The sequence below is a fragment of the Loxodonta africana genome, chromosome 18 (genome assembly GCF_030014295.1).
Source record: "Loxodonta africana isolate mLoxAfr1 chromosome 18, mLoxAfr1.hap2, whole genome shotgun sequence".
Lineage (NCBI taxonomy): Eukaryota > Metazoa > Chordata > Mammalia > Proboscidea > Elephantidae > Loxodonta > Loxodonta africana.
The window spans coordinates 30,872,806-30,893,020 of NC_087359.1; the positions used below are offsets into that span (position 1 = coordinate 30,872,806).

The 20,215-nt window shown below is 43.4% G+C and overlaps 1 protein-coding gene across 1 annotated transcript; it reads right to left on the bottom strand.

Annotated features, from left to right (window-relative positions):
- Positions 1-3,776: 3,776 nt before the first annotated feature.
- LOC100663342 (ADP-ribosylation factor 2) lies at positions 3,777-19,689 on the bottom strand. Its single transcript, XM_003414303.4, has 5 exons — positions 19,570-19,689; positions 17,029-17,195; positions 13,716-13,826; positions 7,576-7,700; positions 3,777-5,572 (listed from the first exon to the last, which is right to left on the bottom strand). Exons 2-5 carry the CDS (start codon positions 17,174-17,176, stop codon positions 5,411-5,413), a joined length of 546 nt encoding a protein of 181 aa, XP_003414351.1. The 5' UTR covers positions 17,177-17,195; positions 19,570-19,689; the 3' UTR covers positions 3,777-5,410.
- Between the last annotated feature and the right edge of the window lie 526 nt (positions 19,690-20,215).

Genomic DNA, 20,215 nt, shown 5'->3' on the forward strand with positions numbered 1-20,215 from the left:
TCATCTCTCCTGCAGGTCTTGGAAGGCAGGACTCCTCCTTACCCAGAGGACGCAGGACCCATCCTCCAGTAAGGAAGAAAAGAGGGGTCATTTTTTAAAGAAGTTGCACAGGGAGCTCAAAGCTAAGCTCAGATTTTGAGAGGGCATGAATGAGAAAAACTAAAGGACAAATTATAAGAGGAAGGCTTCAGAATGTTTACTGAAATGAATATGCATAAAACACTTAGCACAGTGCCTAGAACACAGTAAATACTCAACAAATGTTAGGTAGTATTAATATTTGGAGTCCTGGGGGCACAGTGGTTAAGAACTCAGTTGCTAGCCAAAAGGTGAGCAGTTCGAATCCACCAGCCACTCCTTGGAAACCCTATGGGGCAGCTCTACTCTATCCTATAGGGTCGCGATGAGTTGACGGCAATGGGTTTGGTTGGTTTTATTAATATTGCTATTATTGAATCCCAGAATAACAAGGCCTTGTAATAAAATGCAAATGTAATAAAACAGACTTTGACACCTTTTTTCTTTTTTTCCTCAGAGCAGAACAACAGGGAAGAGATAGGCCCACTGCTTGAGACAGATGATGTGATGTTTATAAAAGACTGGGGAAAAAAAGTAAAATTGCTTTTCTCCTCATTTTCTTCCACCTCCTTTATTAAATAATCTTCAATGTGGAGAGGGTAACAAACATGATTATGGAGTAACTGGGGCCCAAGATGGATGATACAACTCAGGGAGTACCCTTCTGCGCTACATGAGCTCAACTCTATTGTTGCCAACTAAATAGATCTGAGAACTTTCCAGTGTGATCGCAGAACCTCTATTGGTAAATATTGAGAAATCAGGAATCCAAGAAGGGTGGGAGGAAACTGAAGGTAGGCAAATGTTGCCCAGATTTGAGAGAGAGAAAGCAGATTCCAGAAACTCAGATTGGTATGTCCAATGTTGATCTGTAGTCAGGTAGGTTTTGAGCCCTTACAAAAATGGCAGGTATTACTAGTGGCCAGTGTGGCTCACTAAGGGTACTTAATCCAATTAGCCTCATTTCCTTTGTTGATAGATTGGTACATCGAGGCATGGTATGTAGGTACTTAATTTTAGCAAAGCACCTGACGGAATCTTTCAGGATTCCTGGTGGCAAGATGAAGAACTAAGGGCAAGATTTAAAGTACAATTAGCCAACCTGGAGGTGGCTGATAGCCGTATCTAAAGAATCAAATGTGCCTGGCATGTAATAGGTGCTCAGTAAATACTTGTTCAACGAATGAATCAGGCTGGAGGAAAGTTTCTGATAGCATGCCCCAGGCTCATTCAACATTTATCATCCATTCAAATGATGACTTATGAGTCATGGTATCAAACCTGCACAAAGCAGAACTTGGAAGGAGAACTGATACATTCGATGACAAAAACCAAGATTCAAAATGAAGCCAGGAGGTTGGACCAAAGCCTGGAAGAAATGAGACAAATGTTAGTCATTCATTAGGTTCCTAAAAGCAGTTGCACCAGTAAAAAGAGGGGGGCCTGGCTTAACCATACCTTATGTAAAATGAAGCTGCAGGTTTGAGGAGATCCCAAGTTCTACTTGGTTCCTTAGTATGAAGTGGCTGCCAACACACAGCTGCAACCTTAGGCTACACAGGTGGAAGGATAGAAGAGTCCGGTGCACAAGCCTCCAGCATTTTTGTTAACTGTTGTTGAGTCAGCTCTGACTCATGGTGACCCCATGTACAACAGAACGAAACACTGCCTGGTCCTGGGCCATTCTTCACGATTGTCATTATGCTCCATTGTTGTGGCCACTGTGTATTTTGAGTGCCTTCCAACACTATATCGAGCTATGTAATTATCCAAAGAATTTTTTGGGGGGGGCGCTAATTTTCAGAAGTAGATCACCAGGCCTTTCCTTCTAGTCTATCTTAGCCTGGAAATGCCTCTGAAACCTGTCCACCATGGGTGACCCTGCTGATATTTGTAACACCAGTGACATAGCTTCCAGCATCATAGCAACACACGAGCCATCATAGTATGACAAACTGACAGATTGGAGTGACCGATTTCTCTTTTAGGGCTCCCCTCACTGTCTGTATCCCTATGGGGCAGTTCTACTCTGTCTGGACGGCAGCGGTTGTCACGCTCTGGGGGTCAGCTGAGATGGAACACCAGCACCACCTATTGGCGACAAACAGCAGCAAACCATTTATCGGCCAAATTAGTGTCTGGTCTTATGACTGGACGCCTGGGAGGTCACCTAGTTTAACCATCCAGTCAATGCTGACATGTGGCCACAGCAACCTCTGAGAGAAGCCTCCCTGCGAAATGCATTGGGGTAAAAGAAGAGCATGAGAAGGACGGAAATCAAAACGGAAGAAAGTTTTGGGGGACGCTCGTCAGAGACAAGGTGGTAGAAAAACACGAGTTTAAAAAGTGTCCCCACCAAATCTACAGTCTGAAAGTAGATCAGTGGTTGCCTAGGATCAGGACACAATGGAATGAGGGGTGATTGCTGCAGGGTACAGAGTTTCTTTTGGGGGCAAGAATATGGAGAAATTGGAACCTTCACACACTGCTGGGAGAAATGGAAAATGGTGCAGCCACTTTGGAAAAGCTTGGAGTTTTTCAAACTGTTAGACACAGTTACCGTATGACCCAGCAATCCCACTCCTAAGTATATACCCGAGAGAATTTAAAGAGGCTTACACAAAAATGTATACACATATGTCCACAAGCAGTATTATTCATAATAGCCAAAATGCAACAAATGGGTAAACAAAATGGGATGCCTCCTTACAATATTATTCAGCCATAAAAAGGAATGAAGTACTGATACATGTTACATGGATGGGCTTTGGAAATATTCTAAGTGAACAAGCTGGACACAAGGGCCTCATATTTATGACTGATTCCATTTATATGAAATGGCCAAACTAGACAAATCCAGAGACAGTAGATTAGTGGTTGTTACCAGGGGCTTGGGGGAGAGGTGCACGGGGAGTGGCTTCTAGTGGGTACAGGTTTCTTTCTGGGGTGATGAAAATCTTTGAAAATTAGATACTAGTGATGGTTGCACAACTCTGTGAAAATATCAAAAACTATGGAATTGTTAAAAAAAAAAAAAAGGGAAAGGGATGAGGGTGGGACCCAACAATATGCTTGTTAAAGAAGCATCCCAGCTCGTCTTATGCAAGTGACATATTAGCACTTACCATGGTTGTACAGTGGGATTAGAAGGTAGAGCAGGAGATTAAACACAGCCCCACTTCATCTATAAGTAACACTGACCAGTTTGTGGCCAGAGCTGTTCTTCACACTTGACGACCAAGACATCCCCAGGGAAACAACACAGCAAGACATTCAAGGGAATGAGACATTTAATCCTCACAACCCTGAGGTAGATTATGACCCCCATTTTAACAGTTAAGCAAACTGAGGCACAGACATCTGGAAGCTAAGAGTAACTGGTCTGAGGTCAGCAGTTAGGGAGGGACACAGCCAGGATGTGAACATGGCCTTCTGGGATCCAAGTCTGCTCAAAACCACTATACTCAAGTACCCCCACTTACCCCAACATGAGATCCATGAGATCCAAAGCTATAGTGAGAGAAAGACCAAAGTGAAAGTGCCATGAGAAGTACCCGTGAAGGGCCTGCTAAAGCCACCAGGCCATGACAGCATCTACGTGGTTGTCTTCTGTACAAGCACCCTGGGAGCTTCCACTAGAAAGTCGGCTAAGACAGAGAGGGAAAGGAAGTAGTTCGAGACATTCAGAAGCATATGGCTGTCCTCTCCTCCTTCCAAAGCAAGTTCTTTATTGTCCAACCAATCAACAAATGTTTAATGAGTTCTAGCACTGTACCAGGTACACTGTACTAAGCACAATACAAAAGTATACAACACAGTCCCTGCCAATTTGGCATGTACAATCTAAATATTTCTTGGGAATTACTCCATGGTTACAAATCACATCCGGACTTAGTTGCCTGTATTGCGATGAACGTTCTTTAAAGGTAATAAAGAAAAACATTACAATCCACTTATGGCATGACATTTTTTCCTGGTAATATCAATTTTATTGTTATCAACAAACAAGGTTTACTTCTGTTAAAATTTACCTTCACATCCCCCACCCCCCCGCGCCGCCCCCGCAAATAACGACTTGAAAAAGGAATTTAAAAAGGTTAAATAGTGGGAGTGCTTAGGTACAAATGTGGCCACCAGTTGTCTGGGCAAATGAGTTCTAGCTACTGAGCGGCCCTCACTCATCTTCAGGCCATTCTTATTAACATTTTGAGGACAACATAAAGCACATTATTGCCATCCCGAAGAGGGAGCCACAGAGACTGGTCGAGACTAGAGAGGCATTTTTCGTAATAAAATTTAGCACCAACTTGGGGGCAATACCAGGGGTTACTGGGAGTCTCATCCCCAAAATCTACCTCTTGATTCTAGCGCAAAGCCTCAGAACTCACAGGTGTGTGTTTACAGGAACAGCAGCTAATCAAAACTCTAAGTTGGACTAAGATCACTGTCCATGGTAACGATTCCATCCCAGGAGGGACCCTCCTGCTTCAAGTGTAGCACATTCAGCACAGAGCAGAGAAGTGGGAGCAGCAGCCTCAGAAGCCTAAAACCCGAGATGGTGATGCAAGGACACAAACATGACCCATCCCCTCACTTCCTTCACAAGACCCTTTACGCGACCATGGTGCTCCAGTAAAGAGCCTTAGCCTCACCCTTGGTCATTACCCAAATGGTCTCCACCCTAGAGGGTAACTTTCTAGTGTTATGGATGGGGTCTCGATACCACACGTAATGAAAAAGATGGCTGATTCCTTTAAATAAAGCATGTTGAGCCAGGAAGTCTGGGCTAAAATATAACTTAAGGGGGAAGTTCAAATCTGAACCTCTTCACACCTGCAGCAAGCAAGGACCTTTCCTTTCTTGAAGATCATGTGGTATAAGTCACTGAAAAGGAGCTGCCAGCTCTGGCAGTGATGGGAAGAATGACAGTTCCTTCCTTTTCACAAAGGAAGCCAAAGTCAAACAGGACTCCGGGTATGCAGAGATGGAAGACACAGGACTGCGACAACGAACTCATCTACGCTCCCACTCTCAGCCTCCTTCCGCCTCAAAGACCCCTCTGGCTCTTGCTCACCGGTAAGCCCTCAGAACGCCAACAACTGCGAAATGATCATCAAAGCTATTGAAATGGAAGGTAGCGTTTAAAATGTAACACTGGTTTTTCTTCAAATGTAATACTGGTTTTCTTACAGCATGTATAAGGCACGGTGTGAGAAAGCTGCTCCCACTCCCAGCCACACACCCACACTTGGCTCCTCACACGCACACATGCACACAGAAGAGGCCAGCGGATTTTGCCACGATGCACAGGGAATGGATGGCTGCCGATCGATCACTTCTGGTTTTTGAGCTGGTTGGAGAGCCAGTCCAGGCCTTCGTAAAGCCCATCTCCACTGGTGGCACAAGTAGCCTGAATGTACCAGTTTCTCTGGCGGAGGGAATGTAAGCCAAGCTTGTCTGTTATCTCTGCTGCATTCATAGCATTGGGAAGGTCCTTGAAAGAGAATATTCGCAAGTCAGTGCATGATGTTACATCCACATGATGAAATGCTATGCTCTTCCCTCAAAGCCTGCTCTAACCCAGTCTTCCCTATCTCAGCGACAGCAACTCGACCCCTTCAGTTGCACAGGCCAAAAATCCAGAAATCATTTGAATTTCTCTCTCTCTCAAACCCCACAGTCAATCTGTCAGAACTCCTAATGGCTCCACCTTCAAAATGTGTTCAGAGTGACCACTTCCCACCACCTCCATAGCCACCACCCTGATCTGACCCACTGTCACTTCTCGCCTGAGATCACTTCCTAACTGGTCTCCCTGCTCTACTCTTGCTCCTCAAAGTCTCTTCTCAACCCAGCTGTCAGTGAAAGTCAGACCAAGTCACTCTTCTGCCAAAACGCTAGTACCGCTCCCTCTCTCTCTGGATAAGAGCCAAAGTCCTCCCAATGGTCTGCAAGACCTTCACACCCCAGCCCGTGGCCTCTCTCACCTCCTCTCCTAACTGCCCTGCCCCCTCTTTCTTGCTAAAGCACTCACTACATTTCACTATATCCCAAAATGTACTTATTTAGTATGTTTACTATTTCTCTGTCACCCCCAACTAGAATGTAAGCTTCACAAGGGCAGGAATATTTGTCTCTGTTGTTCTCTGATGTACCCCAAGTGCCTAGAACCATCCTGCAACACAGGAAACTCAGACTAAAATTGAATGAATTAGCATTAAAGAACAAGGGGGCTCTAGATATACCGGAAAGCCATCAAAGAGATGCTAAGCGAAAAAGCAGGCTGCAAAACAAAATGCACAATACGATCCCCGGAATGTAAATATATACACAATCTTATATAGGCTTAAATAAGCTCAGAAAGTTTTATTTCTGGGAAGAGATGTAAGAAATTTAACAATGTTTTACCCTGAGGAGTGGGGCTAGAATATTGCACCTGATACTCTGAACTATGTGCATATTTATACCATGAGTATTTAAAAAGCAAATCTGATTTCTTTTTCAAAGTCATGTATCTTCACTAGCAAAGCTTCAGACTGACATCTAATGTGAACACTAAGGATGAGGTGAATGAACGATCCATCTGCCATTCAAAATCATGATAAGAGAAAATGCTTTTGATGAATCTGAAGTGACAAAAGAGGATGCAACACCCTCTAAACAGTAGGATCTCAATTACATAACAAACGTATTCATGGAGGAGAGAGTGGAAGGAAACACACCAAAATGCAACAGTGGCTGTCTCAGGCTGCTACAATTCACTCCAGGTGACTCTACTTCTCCGTCAGGCCTACTGCAGCTTAGAGTCCTGAGGCTGGACAGGTCCATACTCAGCGGCGCAGTTCCACACTCAGCCAGACACTCCTACGCTCAGCTCTCCTTCCCACCCTTCTTTTACTGCTTTACATTATATGTATGCAGAGACCCTGTTCCCTCTTCAGCTGGCCCTATACGATCTGATCTCACCTCCTCCCGCAGTCGCCCGCTCACTCTGTTCCAGCTGCACTTGCTGTTCCCAGAACCACGTGGCTCCTGCCCTCACTGCCTTCAGGTCTCTGCTCAGGTGTCATCTTATCAAAGAGGCATTCCTGGCCCACTCCCACCTGTCCTGCCCCTTACTCTGCTTTACCTTCCTCCACAACACTCACCACCTCATACACTACATACTATTTATGATGGACTCTCCTCCCACTAGACTCTAACTCCATGAACACAGGGATTTTTGTCTGTCTTGCTCACTGCTACTTTACCACTACCTAAAACAATGACTAGAACTTTGCGGATGTCCGATTAATATTTACTGAGTGAGTGAATGAATGAACACAAGACATGTCCGATTAATATTTACTGAGTGAGTGAATGAATGAACACAAGTCAGGGGAGGTTATGGCGGGGACTGGAGACAGGGAAGTAGACATTAATTTAAATATCTACATTTTCTAATGAGACAGCTGGCAGTAAATTTCAGCCCCAGTATTCAGAGAGCCAACAACGTACCTGTTTATTTACAAACACCAATAACACTGCATCTCTGAGCTCATCTTCTGCTAACATTCTGGTTAGTTCTTCTCGGGCCTCATTGACCCGTTCTCTGTCATTACTGTCCACCACAAAAATCAGACCTGGAAAGTGATCACAAGCACATTAGTAATCTGACCCTGGAAAGGGCGCTGTTTCTGCATCTCTACGGCCTCTCCCTGCTTCCGTATACCGCCTCGCTGGAAGCAAGCAATATGGAAGGATATAGAACATCTAGAGTTAGGGAGCCTGTTGTACAGTCCACTCACCTTTTTCAGAACAATCACATCCCTTCACCAGACTAATAGTACCACAGAAACATACAGAAAAAATTAGGCTCACACTTAATCACAATTTCCACACCTGAGACAAAAAGGAGATTAAAAAAAAAGTTTACTACAATAAATAGCACTCTGGCGGGGGGGTGGGTAGAAATAGCACCCAAAATCCCTAAACAGTTTTCTCAACTTAAGGAATTTTACTCCAAATCAGTTTGTTGCTTTCTACAAAGTCTCCACCTCTGTACTTTAAGACAAAGCATAGCAACCAATTCTAAGTTTTATTTTAACTATATCCAAGATGTGACCTTGTCCCTTATGCACTGACATTAGGTTTGAAAGAGACTCACCCCACAGCAAACCTCAACAGAGCCAGGAGTCAAGGATCTGTCAAGGGCCTGTTTCTCTAGACTACGCCTATTCTCACAGTAGAAAGTTCCCATTTAAGCACTTACAATGCTGCAGGCACTGAGCTCAGCATGGGACACACATTTTCTCTAAGCCCCACTGAACCCACTGAGGCTGGGAGAGGGACACCCAACACTACAGCACCGGAGAAGTCCCAGGAGTCAGAGCTATCTCAGAGATGGACATCATTACATGGCAGCTGAGTGAAGGTGGCTGAAACACACGTATAGACCTAGTCACTGCTGCACTGGCTGGAGGAAGAGACAAGGCCAAAAGGATTTCCAGAGCAGGGGCACAAGAAGTGTCCAACACACTACCCAAGTACAGGATGGGGCAGGCTTGCTTGGTAACTGTCCACATGACAATACTGACAAAAACATCTTGGTATTTAGCTGCCAGGAGCCCTCTGGGAGATGAAAATGTGAAACGGCTGCCAAAAGAGCTCATTTGAACCTAGTATCAAACTGACTGCACTTCTGAATTAAGAGAATTTTTCTAGTTTAAATGGTTGGGAGAACCTCAGAGTCTGAAAGACTACTTCAAGGATAATTACCTGTAAATTTACACAGGAAGGGTATGTCATCATTAGTTTAAAAAGTGGGGGGGGGGGGGCAGGGAGGGGACATATAGCCATATTGGCTTAGATCTGTACCAAGAGAAGTGACAGTAGCTCTGTTTCTAGGACATGGGCGATAATAAGCCTAATCTATTTTACATCAGTCAGAACTTCCTAGGAATGTTTCGTAGTTAGTTCTGGACATCACACTGTTAAGACACAGGTAAACGAGGGATTCAAAAAATGAGCAGGTAGGACTACAAAGGAGTTAGACACCATACCATATGAAGAAAGACTCCTATAACTAGGGAAATTTACCTAGAGAAAAGACTCAGTGGGAGGACTCACAGCTGCTTTTAAGTACCTGAAGGCCTAGGAGACTCAACTTGTTTTAGATCGCTCTATAAGGTAGCCTGAAGATCAGTGGGTAAAAACTACAGGAAGTCAATGTAAAAGAATCGAAGATACAGAAGATGCAATGGGCTGCCTCACAAGGTGGCACGTCCTGTCACTGGGAATATTTGTGCCCAGGTTTGGTCACAACTTGTGGGGACACTGAGGAAAGTAGGGAAAAGCATAGTGGGATAAGAGGACCTCTCTTCTTTCTGACAGTAAGATTTCATGACTGTGGCTAGGAAGGAAAACCAGTACTGGCCCTCCGCCCTTTCCCTATACTTTCCAGGCCCAGGAACAGTCACCTGGCCAGCTGCTCCGAGGCAGCCTAGTCCGCAGACATGAGCCCCCATGGCTTCCACATGTTTGGGGCTTGCGTGTGGATCAAGCTCACGGTTGTTACGTCTCATCAGATAGAAAAATGACAAACATTCAGAATGCCCCCGAAGATTTGATATACTGTCAGCAGTTCTGGACTCTGATCATAACTAAGCAAGGCAAATTACCCAGAAATTCAAGGAGATCACTGGTCTCCAATGCAAAACTCATGGGTTGAAGCTGACATGTTATCCCTTTGTCACTTCTAGCAAAAATAAAGGCTTGTAGATTAGGTCCCATTTTATACTGTTTTTATATAGGTCCTTACCTGAGATCCCCAAAGAATCTACCATCAATCTGACCACACTTTTGAATTAAGACAACTTTTCCTAGTTTAAATGGCTGGGAGAGCCTCTGAGTCTGAGCGGCTACTTTAAAAGTAATTACCTGTAAATTTACACAGGAATAGTATACTATCATTAGTTTAAAAATGGGGGAAGGGACATATATTCGTTTTATATGCATAAAATATCTCTGGACAGATGTACCAGAAATAAAAGTGGGTTGTCTATAGGAGGGGAACTGGATAGCCAGGGGACAAGAATGAAGAGGGGGTCTTTTCACTGTATACCCTTTTATTCTTTTTGAATTTTGAGCCATATGGACATATTGCCTACTCAACAAATTAAAAATAATTCACCTACAATCAAGGAGAAAACTCTTTCGACATGAAAATTAATGGGCCATTTTATACATTCTATATGATATTGGGTATAATAAACTAAAAAATCACATCAACAGTTCAAATTCTAATCTATACAAGTGAAATCTACACACAGCTAAATGTCTTAATAGACAGCCAAAAGCTATTACCAAATTCTGTCACATTCAACATACTGATGAAGACAACAATTAAAATTTAAGAAGACAGCCTGACCTTTTGGGAAGTTGGCAGAAAAAATAGGGGGCAGCGTCCAAAACTGCTTGTGGCTGAGATGTTTGGACCTGCCACAGACAGCAAATCCACCCTTCAAACAGCTCCCCTTTGCTAATTTCACAGAGTCTAAACTACCCACCCCAAGGTCCTTAAGTATAGCCGATTCCTGCCACCAATGCAACAATTACTGAAATTTAGTAAAATTAGACTTACTATAAATAGAAAATTGAAGACAAAACAGCATTTCAACTTGGTGCTTGAATGTGACAACTCTGAATAGGGTTAGCATGAGGAATCCTTCCAGGGAATAAGGTCAAACCTCAAAACAATTTGGGCTCTCATCTGAGTGCCTACTGCCTTCCAGCCACAGAACTAAGCATTTTACAAAATTAATCTCAGTTAAGCCCAATTGTCTAACACAACAGGTATTATCTCCATTTTATAGACAAGGAAATTGAGACAGAAGGGACTACTTAACTTTCCCAAGGTTCATGGCAGATCTGTGGTTCAAACCCACGTTTTCTAGTTTTATTAGAGATGAGAAATCGCAATAGCTTGACCAACTTGGGAAGTGCCAATCAAACATAAACGGACATTTTGAGTATCAAAAGAATGCTGTCTGCAATGGACTGAAACACAAATATAAAAGTCTATGAGTCCAAAAAATAAAAAGAATCTATGAGTCACTATGGAAGTTGCTAGAGTTATCAAGCCATTTCTCTGAAAATTAATGAAAGGAAAGAATTAAGCATTTTTCTTTCCTTTTCTATACAAACTATATTTCACGGAAACCAAATATTTGATGAGGGAATTCTTTGTTTAGAAGGATTTCAGCTATCAAATGTAGAAGGAATGACAGATTATAAAATCACCATTCATTTAACTCCTAATGAAATAAAGGATCTAAGTAATAGTCTTCAGTGGATGCTAAAACCATTAGGTGAAAGTTTGATGGGACACTTTATTTTGGAGAAATAAGGCTAATACCATCCGAACCCACAAATTAATCTTAACATCACTAAAAGTGGCAATCATATTTCTGTATTAGGATGTGATACAATAGGAAGTGCCCAGACCGCCTATGAAGTATTCTTGCCCCCAAAATGAACCAGAGCATAATCAAGTCTCTACAACTAACTCTACAGGGTTTTGGTTTTTTAGAACTAACTACCAGTTTACAGGAAATCCTTAGATGAACAAGTTAAATGACACCATCACAAAGCAATCAGCCAAATCCAGAATGTGGGATAAAAATCTAAAACAAAAAGTCACAGGAAAAAAAAGGAGGGGGGGACTAAAGAGACATAACAACCAAACGCAACACATGAACTTTGTTTGCTCCTGATGCAAATAAATCAGATGTATGAAGGATAACCTTTGAGATAACTGGAGAAATTTTAGTAAGGGCTGGGTGCTAGATATTAAAGTATTATTATTATCTTTGTGGTTGTGATAATGGCACAGGGATCATGTTTTTTAAAAAAAGAGGCTTTATTGCATCTGGGGTCTTAAACGCTAGCAAGTGGCCATCTAAGATGCAACAACTGGTCTCAACCCACCTGGAGCAAAGGAGAAAGAACGCCACCAAAGACACAAGGTAAGTATGAGCCCGAGAGTCAGAATGGGCCACATAAGTCAAAGGCTACATCAGCCTGAGACCAGGAGAACTAGATGGTGCCCAGCTACAACTGATGACTGCCATGACAGGGAGCAGAACAGAGAATCCCTGAAGGAGCAGGAGAGCAGTGGGAAGCCGACCCCAAATTCTAGTAAAAAGACCAGGCTTAATGGTCTGACTGAGACCAGAGGGATCCCGGAGGTCATGGTCCCCAGACCTTCTGTTAGCCCAAGACAGGAACCATTCTCAAAGCCAACTCTTTGGACAGGGATTAGACTGGGCTACAAGACAAAAAATGATACTGGTGAAGAGTGGGCTTCTTGGATCAAGTAGACACATGAGACTATGTGGGCAGCTCCTGTCTGGAGGGGAGATATGAAGGTTGAGGGGAATAGAAGCTGGCTGAATGGACACGGAAACACAGTGTGGAGAGAAGGAATGGGTTGTTATATTAAGGGGAGAGCAACTAGGAGTATACAGCAAGGTGTATATAAGGTTTTGTATGAGAGACTGACTTGATGTGTAAACTTTCACTTAAAGCATCATAAAAACTTAAAAAAAAAGTCCTTATCGATTAAAAACCAACACTAAAGGGTGTATTTTACTCCTACTGATTTCACTCTGGGAAAATGTCTGCTGAAGCTGGACAATGTGGACACGGGAGTTCGTTGTTATCTTCTTTCTTTTTTCATGTTTTAAACCTTACATCACACACACAAAAAAAAGATAAATGCATTGCACCATTCTGAGGAAAAGCATTCTAAAATCTATAGGCTGAAGAGATAACTGCAAACAAAGTTACATGCCAAAGTAACAGCTAAAACAATGATATAAAATATTATAAAGGACAGTCCACTGTCAGACTGACAAATGTTAGCAGTCTTTACTATGAAACACAAGCAATGAAAATACCATCGGCATTACAATCTTCAAAACTAAAAGACTCCAAATAAATTCCAAAATGAGTAATTTATAGAAGCCACACGGCTAAATTCTACATGAGAATCAGGGTGTAAAAAAAATGCAGTTACAGATGTCTTGAGAGGCAATATTCAGTAAGGTATCATTACCCAAAATCTAACCAATGAAAAATCTCATAATATTTTGATGAGGGGCACATTAAAAACTCTACTTTTAAGAAACCTATGATAAGGAAATAAGGTAAACGACCTGGGATATCCACGCACTCGTGGAAGAGTTGGACAGCAGGGAGGGATGGCAGCCACACCAGAGGCCAGGATTTGGGATCTGGGGCTCTAGCCATCTCTGTTCATCTTTTTTCCTCTCCACAGACCTGATTTTAGATATTCTGAACAGGTTTACAAGATTCCACTGAATTCAGATTCTTCGAAAACTAATGCTTCATAAAAAGTACATATAAATCTCAAAAGAAAGATGCAATTCATCAGGATAACCATTTCCTAACCATTCTGAGTTCAGAGGAGTTAAAGCCCAGGTAGTTTTTCTAGGAAAACAGGGATTACTTTCTAAAAGAAACTTCCCCGGTCAGTGTAAGAGGACCACGAAGCACTATGAGCACCACCTCAGGCATCCATCTTTAGACACACTTCATATAAACGGTTTTAAGGCTACAGACTTGATCATTTGTACCTTGGGTGTTTTGGAAATAATGCCGCCACAAAGGTCTGATTTTGTCCTGGCCACCGACATCCCAGACTGTGAAGCTGATATTTTTATATTCTACTGTCTCCACGTTGAAACCTAGTGGAAAGATGGGGGAAATGTTTAATTAAGACTTCTCTGGTTGAACAGTTCAAAATGATTTCGACAAACATTTGGCTAGTACTTTTATTTTACAAAGGAGTTTGCTAGTCTAAGATCTATATCTTACAAAACAGGATGTGTTAGTCAGCTTGCTCTCCCATTCATCACAAGTGTCTCAAACTTTCCTCTACTCTCTCCAATCTTCAACCACACACCTCTACTCTTACTCTCAGAAGCAGACCTTACAGCTTACTTCCATGCAAACAGAAGCCATCTGATACAACCAAATTCCACTTCCACCACACAACGCAGAAACCTACCTACATCTATCCTCAACACTTTTCTCCCTCCCTTTTGGGACAACAGAAGAGGCAACTCTCTAATGCCAATTCCCTCCACCTATGGACTAGATCCAAACCACTCACAAAGTCTGGAACCTTTTACTATTGCTATTTTCTCCTCCAAACTGAGTATCTTCAACCTGTCTTTCCCAGCATGCTAAAGTCTCTTCCCTATTTTAAAAAAGCCTTCCTTGACCTCATATCCTCACCTGCTAGCACCCTCTATTTGCCCCTTGTGAGGTAATAAATCACCTTACAGAGAGCAACTTGGCCTTTGCCCTTGGTTCCTGAGATCTTTCAATTTCTGAGTAATTGAGGTGCCTTTTTGTTATCAAGGCCTAAACACTACACCAGAAATTTTGTGCTAATAAGTGGAGGGGTGTCCAAGACAGAAGGACCACCTGGTCAGCTAACCTCATGAAGGAAGGGGAGGCATGATTTAATTAATCATGCATATCCAGTGAGGCCCCATCACATTTATGCATTGAGTCCTCAATCATGACTATGCAATGAAACCAGTAACAGGTCTGGAAATGGAAGGTCCAAAAGCTTCTTGGTTGGTGAGACAGCGATGCACATGGAGAGTAGCATGTCCCTTGGGACATGGAAGCTCAATATTGGGAACGCTTGCTATGCCTCTTCATTTGTATTCTTTTTGGTTATAATAAATCCATTAAGTATAGCACTCTCTGTGAGTTCTGTGAGTTGTTCCAGTGAATTATCAACCCAAAAGGGACAGTGGGAGCCAGCAGATGGAAGTAAGGATGTTGTGTGGACTCCTGAGTTTATGGCTGGCATACAGAAGGAGGTATGGTCAGCAAATCAGAAGGCTGGGGTGTCGTGTGTACTCTCCAAACTTGCAACTGTTGTCTGCCTATTTGGCCGTCTGAGGACAGTATCCTTTTAATTTGTGAGCTCTGATCTAGCTCCAGGTGGCTCGAGTCAGAGGGAGATGGTGCTGGACAGGAGGATGGTGCCAGAACATGACTGAGAAGCAGAAAAGTGGGGATTTAATTAATCCTCATATTCTGGGGATCAGATTTATGCCTATTTTTACCCCTCTCATACCCCTTTAAAGTCTGAAGTCAAACTTCTCTAAGTTTAGCTACATTGATTTTTTTCCCCCACAATTCTGGACTCACTCATGTAGCTGCACTCAGCTGGCGAGTCAACTGGAATCTGAGTTGGGCCTCTCTCTCCAGGTGGTCTTTTATCCCCAAGGAGCACGTCATATGGTAGTGACGGTGTTCCAAGAGGACAAACTTCAAGGCAAAAGTGATTATCAAACCATTCCTTGAATGATATTTGTAGCCTAGCTCAGCATCACTGTGGGAGGGGTCTGTACACGGGAGAAGATACTGGAGGCAGGATTCATTGAGGACCCTTTGTTTAACAATCTGCCACAAGATCTACATTCAATTCATTCATCAAATATATACTGAACACGTACCATGTGCCAGGCAGTTTGCTAGTCCCTGAGGACGGTGGTAAACAAGACAGACATGACTCCTGTTGTAAGTTACACTGTTGTGAGGAAGAGACAATGATCAAGCAATTGCAAATGTGCTCAGAATTACCAAGAAGTTCAGGTTGCTATGGGAACTTGTAAAGGGAAAACCAGTCCAAGGGGTCAGGAAAGGATTACCATTTTTGTAAGATGAGACCAAAATGACCTGCTAATTAGCTAGAAGGGGAGAGGTGACGAAGGAAGAAGGCAGGAAAGCGTTCCACAGAGAGGAAATGACAGAGAAAGAGGTCCAAACATATTGTCTAATGCAAAGTTATCTGGCAAACGGCATGCACATAATTTTACAAAAAAATTCACTAAAATCTTAATAGAAGTGTCATTTTTAATTGCTTAAGGTTTTTCTGTATGTATGAAATTACAGAATCATGTATTATTTTTATAATCTGAGAAAACCAAATAATCATGATATTTTCATCTTGGATTAATTTTTCTTTTTAATTGTGGGCATTAATACCCTCCATCTGGTTTCCTCCTCCTTCAAATGTTGCAATCGCTGAAGCTACTGCCCACACTGGAAACTGACAAGCAGCACTAAAAAAAATATTCTGGTTCCTGTGTCTAATCCAACTTTCAGAAACTAATGACATTCACCTGCCATCCTGTGGCACCTATCCTTCATTCAGGAGTTTGGTTCTAGAAGCAGTTCATAGGGCAAAATGAGGCTCTGTCAAACTGCTTTTGCAAAACCCTTAAAGAGCCCACAAAACACAGTGCCAATATGTAGTAAGACCAATGCAGCCAGATTTTCCTCCAGCACTGGAACGAAGCAATTTCTTCAGATGGACACCAGTTTAAGTGATTGGCTTGAGCCAGAGTGGATAAAAAAAAAATCATTCTGCAACTTTAAACACTAGAATCACACTTGGTGTCGAAAGATGCTTCCACTGAGGAGGCCAGCTGGAACGAGACGAACAGAGGCAACTGCAGACTCCCGGCTCCCACCTCAGGCTCATGCTGGGACACATGCTGGCTGAGGAATGGAGGGCATAAATGCCCTCTCTTTTTGTTACTTTTTTTTTTTTTTTTAATTTTATGATGGTGAAAATGCCCTCAATGTTTTAATGATTATTATCTCCTCCTTTTGGCCAAGCAGATATAGTTAAATTTGCTTAATCTAAATGTGTTCATACGACTCCCCTGTACATCTAGCAATGTGCCAGAGATGCTGGGGGTAGTTAGGAAAGTATATATAGCCTGCTTTCTGTTCTCAGAAATTTTTGCTCTGGAGGTAGACAACATTTTCAAAAGGGAGTATTCAATAATATAAGAAGCATTTAAAAATATAACACACTAAGTTGTAAATTGGTCTTGCCACAGGTCGTTAACATACCTATTGTAGGGATAGTAGTTACGATCTCTCCCAGCTTCAGTTTGTACAGGATGGTGGTTTTTCCAGCTGCATCTAAACCCACCATAAGAATCCGCATCTCTTTTTTCCCAAATAGACTTTTGAACAGCTTTTCAAAAACGTTCCCCATTGTAATTGAATTCTGTTACCTAAATGAAAAGAAAGGCAAATCAAGTAATATATACATAAATACAAGTCTCTATCAGAGGCCTAGTACGCTCCTAGTAAAAGTTTACGTACGGTTTGGCCAGTAGAGTAGTGAGTCTTGCTTTCAAAGGCAAACTCAGCGAAGCCTTGCCTTCCAGAGAACTCCCTTCTCCACTGCAGTATCCAGGCGGGATACGCAGAAGCACAACCTCAATGCCCGGCATCACCACCACTGTGGCGGCAGGCTCTGGACGTCTTAAGTAGAGAAAGGATGCCCCACCAAATATGTCTACACCTCATTCTAACCCCTCTTGAAATGAGAACTTAGAAAGCAGGGAACCAGTTTATTTTACACAATATGAAGCAAAGTCCTTATGGCAGGTTAAAAAACAATATCCCTTAGAGATTGAGTAGTTATCTTTGGCTAGCAAACAATACCAATATCCACAAAAGAACCTATGGGGTTTCAGAGACGAGGAAATACAGCATTAGGAAACTGACCGCTAAGAGAGAAATACAAAAATAACTACACAAAGAATTGAGAAGCTACCATAGCAGCCAGGGTTCTACTGGATTGACCATCACCGTATTTGCAACCGGTTTTTTCCAGGGCTTTGAACCAGTTCGTTTTCATTCAAACCCCTGATGAGAATTTGCATTTCCACCAGAGATATGCTGATACACTTGTTAAAATGTAGCTTCTGATTCAGTATATCTGGGATGGAAAATGCAAATTTTCAGCAGGGGTTGGAACCAGAATGAACCAGTTGAAAGCCCTGGTTTTTTCAACTTCTTATCAAAAAACAATTTACCTACAGATACAAATATACTTGATAACTGTAAAGTCTGAGGAATTTTCATGAACCAAACACACCTGAGTAACCAGATTAAGAAACAAATGATCACCAGCAACCCAGAAGATCTCCTTGTGCCCCCCACCCCCAGTCACTACTCCTTTCAAAGGGTAAACCCTATATTGACTTCTAACAATATAAAGGAAACTCTGGTGGCATAGTGGTTAAGAGCTACAGCTGCTAACCAAAAGGCTGGCAGTTTGAATCCACCAGGTGCTCCCTGGCAACTCTGTGGGGCAGCTCTACTCTGTCCTATGGGGTCGCTATGAGTCGGAAGTGACTCCATGGCAATGGCTTTGGGTTTTTTTTTTTTTTTTTTGGTAACAGTGAAAATGTACAATATTTTATTTCTCAGTAGAATGCTTAGTGGGATATATAAAGGAAGGCAATATTAAAGTCGTACCAGCTTTGCAGAAATTTGTTGTGGTCTCCCCCACCCCAAACAGATTTTCCACCGTTTGAAGTGGGAGCTTGAAGCTCTAATAAAAAGTAGTGCTGTGCCTACACCTCTAACCAGACTCCTGGAAGCCTACAGACACAGATTCCTCAAAAGACCACGGTTTTCTTCTCAAATTGCAGACCAAGGAAAACTTCATTCTTGAGCAGGGCAGGGGGAAGACGCAGCAAAGACAGCTAAACTGTCATTCGTCCTGATCCTAGAGACCTCAGAAGGGAGGTCACCAAATTCCAGAGGCCCCATTTCTGAAATAAGAGTTTCCCACAGCAGCTAAATATCATGGATCACGTCCAAGCACACATCATTCCATCCTACTTAAGCACGGCATCTATCCTGTACATAAGTGAGGGACTGATAAATGCCTTAATCATTCACAGAACGTCCATATAAAAGCTATGTAAAAGTTAAGCGTATAGCAGCACTCAGAGTCTTGTTGAGCGACACAACTCGAGATTCTTTTGTTTTCGAGAAGACAAATTTCAAGAGATAAATGAGAGAGCCGTAAGGAATACGCTGGGGGGAGGGAAGGTATTTCCCACTTAGATGTCCCTCGAGGTAAATATTTGGCACCGACTACCGACTGCCGCCAACCGCACACAGTACACCTCCTATGTTCTTCCTACTCTTCTCCAAGAAGCGCTGCGGTCTCAGACCCCTCCGCGCCGCTGGAGGCCCCCTGAAGGAAGACGCTGCAGACCAAGGGACCCTCACGGCACGCGCACCCTCCCCGCATACAAGCACCAAATGTCCACCAAGGAGAAACAACGGCGAGACCTCAAGGGCACGAAGGAGAGCGGGTGGCCAAGGTGAGCCTACGCCGCGGACACGCGCGCCGGCGTCCCCGGGTAATATTTCCGAATGCCCTTTCTGCCGGGACCTCGGGAGAGCGGCAAGGCCTCCCGCGGAACCCGCCAAGCCTCTTAGGGTTTTCCGCAGCCCGGGCCCTGGGGAGAGCAGACAAGGGACAGCGAGCATCCAACCCCTTCCCGCAGGCACCCGCTGATAGCGCGGAAACCTAGCCTGGTCCTAAGCAGCACCGCCCCTTCCCTCCAGCCCGAGACTCACCTGTCTCCTCCCTGACTACGGATACCTACACCGCTGCTTCAGGATTTCGGCTCTCCGCAGCAAAATGGCGACGGGCATGGAGGCGGGAACAGCAACCAACCAATCACCCACCGCCCCCTCGAGCTTTTGTCCCAATGAGCTCGGAGTTACGTGAGTGACGACACATTTTGGCCAATGATAAGGACAATAAGGGACTGGGCGCAAAAAGGCCCGCCCCTCGCGACCTAGGCGACGGCACGAAGCTCTGGGAATGCCGGGTCCATCTTCCAATGACAGCTCACTGCGTCTCGGGGAACCACGCCTATGTGCCCCGCCCTAGGACCAAGCACCACCAATCAGAAAAGTAAAGGATTTTCTGTTTGCTCCGCCAATCAACTAGGATAAATCCTGTGGATTGAATTGACCTCAAGAGCGTTGGGACCAATCGGATGAGGCATGTGGGCGGGGCCGAATTCGTATGTTACTTAAGGAAATTTGCCGCCGTTTAGCTAAAAGTAGAAACTAGTTTTGGGCGGTGTTTTCTGTAGGAAACATTGAGACACCCATACCGAATTAGGCATAAGGAAGGTTTCCTCTTCGGACTGAAGACAGATTCCCGCTCTGCCTCTGAGCAGATTTTTAACAGTTGGGGACAATACTAGCCACC